We start from the raw sequence: 6,829 nt of genomic DNA, 5'->3' as shown, positions 1-6,829 counted from the left end.
CTTTTCCATATATTTTGGGTCAAAGAAAAGAACTGTACATAGTTGATGACAAAGATGGAAGGTAATAAGTTCCACGCGTTTACTTCGTCCCACAGCTTAAGGCCAGGGGTGTTTACTATCCCGCCCCAACAAATACTCGAGATTGAATTTTTGTTCTAGGTCCCATTTCAGTCTCAAAAGTCATTCCAGTCTGTTTTGCAGGTTGCAAAAATGGCTAATTTGATAGAATTTTGACTTCATTCAAAATCTGATTTTTTTTAATGAAAAGGATTGAATCAGACAATTCATAATTTAGTCCGGTCTTAATATAACCCAAAATTAAATAGAATTGGACCGGTTTAATATGATTAAGAGATTGATCCTGGTCTTGTTCAGTATCTTACTTTTTATTTTGTCATCTATGAAAGGCAATTTATTTTAACATAATAAAATTATTCATAATCATATAAAATTATCACAACAACAACAATTATAAATCTACAACAATTTCCAACAACAACAAAAAGTATTTCGATTATAACACAAAAGATTCAAATTAAACAACCTTTAATATGTCTAAAGCCTATTACATCAAATTAATAACAAATTTTATCAATAAGAGAAGAAGACTTTATCAATGCTAAAATTTTATTTAATATTCATGATTTCATAAGTATAAAACAAAAAAAATTATTAATTATTATTATAAATTTATTTAATATAATCATAATTAATTATAATTAATTAATTATGATTATATTAAATAAATTTATAAAATAAAATTGAATCGAGTGATTCAAATGCTTAGTTTTTTATTTAATACAATTCAAAAAAAATTTGATCTTTTTAATTTTAAAAGAATTCAAATCGAATGAAAACAAATCATAGGTTGAATCAGATCTGACAAAATCAAAAATTTTTACACAAACCTGCTGTTATAAATGGGGACGGGATGGGACTACATCGTTTGTCTTTATCATTTCAGTCCCATTAATTCCCCTTCGTAATGCTGAAATTGACCCAGGTCATGCCTCAAACTTAATAATAAACAAGGCATTTATTGGAATAAAACGAATAGAAACGTCTAGCCCAAAAAAAAAAAAAAAACCCATCCAATACATACCCTATATACCTTCCTCCATTTACTTTGAAGCTCGTCTCCACCAACCAGTCTGGTCTGATTGCAAACTGCAATAATGTCAGCCATTTCTCTGGTTCTGCTTTCGTTCCTTTATCATCTGGTCTTCCTCACCGCTCAGCCTCCTAACTTCAAATATTACAGATGTTTCGGTATCAAGGGCAACTACACAAATACAAGCACGTACCAAACCAACCTTAATATCCTTCTCTCGGATCTCGCTTCCAACGCTCAAATTGACTATGGCTTCTACAATCGCTCTCGCGGCAAAAACCCAGATAGAGTTAGAACAATTGGGTTATGCAGAGGAGATGTTAAGCCAATTGAATGCCAGGGTTGCCTCAAGAATGCCTCGCTTCGTCTCCCACAGGTTTGTCCGAATCAGAAGGAGGCCGTAGGAGGCTATGACGACTGCATGCTACGATACTCCAACCAATCAATATATGGGGTCATGGAATCTAACTTTTGGGTGCCTCTGTGGAACGTGAATAACGCAACAGACCAAGATAAGTTCGATCAAGTGGTTAATGAGTTGTTGGACCGACTGAGAATGAAAGCTGCGAATGGAGATTCACTTCTTAAGTACGCAGCAGCGAATGAATCGGGCCCGAGCTTCCAAACAGTGTACGGGGCAGTTCAGTGCACTCCTGATTTGTCTCAGCAAGATTGCGTCGACTGCTTAGTGGAGGCTATCTCGCACATTCCAGATTGTTGTTCGACCAAGAGAGGCGGCAGGGTTATCATGCCCAGCTGCAATATTAGGTATGAGAATTACCGTTTCTTTGTTCCCGTGGCTCAGGATTCACCACCATCACCGTCACCGTCTCCTCGTTATTCTCCTCCAACATTAATATCTAAAGGTACTAATCTTGAATTTGGGCTTTGTGGGTGGTTTAGATTTACTCACTCAATGAGTATCCAGTATCACAATTATAATTATTAAATTTTATCAAAAATTATTAAGATATATTTTTTATTTTTTAAAAAATTTAAAACAATCCTCACGAGATCAAAAAGTCCTCATATATGTTGTCCTTGCAAAAAAATTTGAGATCAATATCTTCTGAATATTATATGACAAAATTTGTTACAGGCATTTGATTAAGTCGATTGGATAGTTGTTATCATACATATAAATACTTATTGAATGAGTGGATTTAGGTTACTCATTAGATTCAAATTTTCTATTTAATCCTCAAAGTCAAAGGAAAGAAGTCCTATCAAAGAATTGTTACATATAATCCATGAAGAATATTGACAAACTTTTACAATCAAGGGCTTCAAACTTCGTTATTGGGGCAAAAATTCTTTTTCTTGGTCTTAATTTGAGTTTAGGCTTTTGGCATGTAATGATATGATTCGTGATGTTTTACGATGCGATTTCACCCACTTACGAATCCAAGAGAGGGCATGTGTAGGGGCCGTTGATCCCTTACTTGAAACCCTCCTTTATAAATAGAAAAAAATTTTATTTGCAAAACATGTTGAAATCAATGCCCTCAATTTTAAATAATTTTACACTTTGGCCTCCCCACCTGATCATTTTTGGCTTCATCCCTAATTTCACCCGTCTTCTTCACATAACTTCTTGCTGTATATTTATTTCCATATTATTTGACAAATATGCATTGATTTTGTTAAGTTATTCAAATGTGAATGGACTACTTAAGTTGACATAGGGAGTCTGGTACAGAATAAAATTAAACTTAATGACTAATATATAATAATGGATAATAACTTATAAACTTGAACTTTAAAATTTTAAATTAAGATATCTTTGTTACTCTTACAATTCCAATGCAGAAAAAGAATATTTCAAGGACATGAATTAACTTGAGGAAATGGTTTTGTTTTAGGAAAATGGTTTTGAAGCCAAGACTACTGTGGCTAGGTCTGTAATTGAATGTAGCAAGCGTAGTAAAAGTTTTTTTTTTTGGCCTGACGTAGTCAAAACTACGTCAGGCCAAAAAAAAAAACTTTGACTAAGTCGGATTCTGTTAGCTCTCTACCCAAAATATTTTAAATTCCAGACTTTAATTTGTGCCTTTTATTAGGACCAATATTTTTTCCTTACTTTCTTGATTTCTTCGTGCAATAAATTTCATGTGCAGTTTCCCTAAGGAAAATAATAATAATAATAATAACGTACCTGCAGGCTACTATATATATTTGGCAGAAAGTTCCAAAGTTTCAGAAGTTTTATTTAATTTGCGGTGGTTTTCCTCTATTTTGTCAAGGAACTAGAAGGATTTTTCCATATATATACACGAATTATGAAACGCTCGACTTATCATAGATTTTGTATTTTATTTTTGATTGGATATCTAAATCAGAAAGAATGTTTGACTTGTCATAGATTTTGTATTTTATTTTTGATTGGATATCTAAATCAGAAAGAATGTTTGGCTTTCGCAGGGAAAAGTAGCAAATCAAAATCTTTCATTGTCATAGTTGTGCCGCCGATTATTGTTGTAGCCATCTTACTGCTCAGCTCCGTCTTCATTTATTTCCGAAACAGGAAACCCAAAGAAACAAGTCAAAGTAAGTCAAATTAAAGATTTCCTCAGCAATTCTTGCGAATATATATATACCATTTCAAACGAGAGAGAATATTTTAATGACTTGTTTTACTTATTCCTTCGCGTAGTCGATGAAGCTGATCAAATTGATGATGAAATTAAACCTACTGAGTCATTGCAATTAGACTTTGACACCATCAGACTTGCAACTGATAATTTTTCAGATGTAAACAAACTTGGGCAAGGTGGATTTGGACCAGTCTACAAGGTAGAATAGTAACAATGTGAGGATGAGATTTTATCACTTCGTAGAAAATCATGCATACCAAGACATGTAGCTTCCAACTTATTTGATAATTTACAGGGCAAGCTCTATAATGGAGAAGAAGTTGCGGTCAAAAGGTTATCAATGAATTCTGGCCAAGGAGATATAGAATTCAAGAATGAAGTAATGTTGGTGGCCAAGCTTCAGCATCGCAATTTAGTGAGACTACTTGGTTTCTGTTTGGAAAGAAGAGAAAGGCTGCTCGTCTATGAATTTCTTCCCAATAAAAGTCTTGACTATTTATTATTTGGTAAGTCATGCCTGCTTTGGCCTACTTAGTTTGTGTTCTATATCTGTCTCACTGGAATTAAAATTCCATTAACTTTTAAAGTGTGAAGTATATATTTTCATACTTTGTCTTGAAATTAATTTTTTTCAATAAAAAAACAGAAGGCAGTAAAGATCAAATCTGCAGCACTCACTTATTCATACATGATAGTATGTTAATTTTTATTTCATTGCAACATCTTCACAATATGAATCTAAACATTGTTTGTGACTGTGAGATTTTAGATCCAGCTCAACGTGCTCAATTGGATTGGGAGATTCGTTACAAGATCATAGTGGGTATTGCTCGTGGTCTTCTATATCTTCATGAGGATTCTCGATTACGAATTATTCATCGAGATATCAAAACAAATAATATTCTTTTAGATGAAGAGTTAAATCCTAAGATATCAGACTTTGGCATGGCAAGATTATTTGTTATAGACCAAACGCAAAGTAATACTAGTAAAATTGTTGGAACCCAGTAAGTATCACAAGTCTCAACTTCTCAGACATTAATTAAAGAAACAAATTTCAAGATCATTAAGATAGAATAACACTTACTCAAGCTTATTTATAATTGGCATGCAGTGGGTACATAGCTCCAGAGTATTTAATTCATGGACAATTCTCCATGAAATCTGATGTCTTTAGCTTTGGTGTCCTAGTCTTAGAAATTATAAGTGGGAAGAAAAACAGTGCCACCTTTCATGGAGAGAATTCAAGTGATGATCTAATAAGCTTTGTAAGTCTCTACCTTTTGCAATGTATAAACATGAAATTGCACTATTGTGAAATAATATTGAATACTCATGTTGATGACGATATATATTCTTGTATTGTAGGCGTGGAAAACTTGGAGGGAAAGGGCAGCTTCAAATATAATAGATCCTGTATTGAGCAATGGTTCAAGAAATGAGATATTGAGATGCATCCACATCGGGTTACTATGTGTTCAAGAAAATGTAGCTGATAGGCCAACAATGGCTTTAGTTTCACTTATGCTGAGCAGCCACTCCCTGTCTCTACCATTACCATCGCAACCTCCATTTTTACCGAAAAGCAAAAGCTTATCAGAGATGAACTCAAGGGAATATAGTTCATCTGGGGCTACAAGATCAAGTGAAAGAAGAAGCAGTAACTCTGCTACAGCTTCAAAAAATGAAGTCTCAATTACTGAGCTTTATCCTCGCTAAATCTGGCCTTGCAGGTGACGTTCAATGTATCGATTCCAATTTGCAGATTACCCTTCCAAATAAACATGATAGCTTACTTTTACCAAAAAAAAAAACAAAAAGCAAAAGAAAAAGAAAGCTTGCTATTTACTTGGAAATAAACAGACTCCAAATATTGATGCTGATTTTTTCCCACATAAACTTGTGAAGTGTTTAATCTGATAATATTTCGAAGGTTCGATTAAGTAAATAGGTTTCTATACATATAGTATGACAGATATCAAGTTTCTCAACATTTCTACAATTTCCGATCTACTGATCCATACTTGTCCAATATCGATCCAAGGAGAAAATGCACAAAAAATTAAAGTAAAATAAAAATATCATTAATATTAATATATATATTCATGAGCTTACCATTTATGCATGACACGTTCAACACGGATGTCATGGTTTTAAGTTAAAAGTAACAAGTAGACTTAGTTCTAGGACTTGTATTATATGCAAAATTAAGACTTATAACTACATTAGATAAAATTAGATTTAATAAATAATACAAAATAAAATGAATGGATTTATAAACTAGAATTTTAATATTTTAAGATATGATATAAGTCATTTTTCATCATAGGCTTTGTTCCTTGTTATGTACATCCTGTTTTCATTGAATTCCTAATTCTCATCATGTTATGTCCATCCTTGTTATGTATATGCTGTCATGATACAATCGCTTTCCAATCCCTTTTTCATACTTGACCGCAAAGCTCCCTCTCAAAAGAACCATGAGGGCAAAACTAAACAGGGAAAAACAATCGTATCCCACAATAGCCCGCATCAGGTTTACAAACTCTTAATACCAACACACACCCTATATATGATGAAATTCCAATTATAGCAGCCATAAATTATCTAAATTGTAATCACTACCATTTTGGGCATCCTTGCATCCAACAATGAGCAAAAATACAATATTTCTGGGATATGCAAAGTCACGACGACGAAAAAAAAAAAAAACAAAACAGAGAGAGAGAGAGCATGTATAGCTTGTAAGTCTCTGACAACATTAGTATGTCCAAGCATGCTATAGTTGCACATTATTGCTGGTAATTACAGAAATAGCGTTGAAGAGAGAGGCTCGGATATAAAACCATGTGCGCGCGCAAAGTTTTTTGGGTTGCCTCAAAAAAGAAAAAAAAAAATATATATATATATATATATAAATAAAGGAGAGGCCACTGCTGCCACGGAGTTTTCATTTAACTTCATTGAAAACATGTCTTTGCTGAGAAGCACTCGTCTTCTGCAATTTATCCAAACCACCACTCGTATCAAATGTTTCATTCCCGTGTTCATCCACAGTAAAAGGAGCAAGCTTAGCCAAAGTAACACCAGAGGAAAATGGATGGCCTGGATTACTACAAAGAAC

General features: G+C 33.5%; 1 protein-coding gene across 2 annotated transcripts; it reads left to right on the top strand.

Moving 5' to 3' along the window:
* Positions 1-1,160: 1,160 nt before the first annotated feature.
* On the top strand, positions 1,161-5,463 carry LOC129293330 (cysteine-rich receptor-like protein kinase 44). 2 transcript variants are annotated; one of them, XM_054931245.1, is made up of 7 exons: positions 1,161-1,977; positions 3,533-3,658; positions 3,765-3,904; positions 4,001-4,211; positions 4,475-4,712; positions 4,820-4,973; positions 5,074-5,463. In XM_054931245.1, exons 1-7 carry the CDS (start codon positions 1,176-1,178, stop codon positions 5,422-5,424), a joined length of 2,022 nt encoding a protein of 673 aa, XP_054787220.1. In that variant the 5' UTR covers positions 1,161-1,175; the 3' UTR covers positions 5,425-5,463. The 2 variants fall into 2 exon arrangements, with proteins under 2 accessions (XP_054787220.1, XP_054787221.1); XM_054931246.1 differs by having other exon boundaries at positions 3,515-3,658.
* The last annotated feature ends 1,366 nt before the right edge of the window (positions 5,464-6,829 follow it).

This window comes from Prosopis cineraria, unplaced genomic scaffold (genome assembly GCF_029017545.1).
Source record: "Prosopis cineraria cultivar Desert tree isolate PC_DT_omini unplaced genomic scaffold, ASM2901754v1 PC14, whole genome shotgun sequence".
NCBI classification, from domain to species: Eukaryota; Viridiplantae; Streptophyta; class Magnoliopsida; order Fabales; family Fabaceae; genus Prosopis; species Prosopis cineraria.
The sequence above is the reverse complement of the archived record's forward strand: the minus strand, read 5'-3'. Positions and strand labels throughout refer to the sequence as shown.

What these genes read in the sequence shown, in the direction of transcription:
- LOC129293330 (XM_054931246.1), top strand. Translation starts at nt 1,176, where the DNA reads ATGTCAGCCATTTCTCTGGTTCTGCTTTCGTTCCTTTATCATCTGGTC. An exon ending in GATTTGGACCAGTCTACAAG is followed by an intron (nt 3,905 to 4,000) that starts GTAGAATAGTAA and finishes GATAATTTACAG; the next exon opens with GGCAAGCTCTATAATGGAGA. An exon ending in AGTAAAATTGTTGGAACCCA is followed by an intron (nt 4,713 to 4,819) that starts GTAAGTATCACA and finishes ATTGGCATGCAG; the next exon opens with TGGGTACATAGCTCCAGAGT.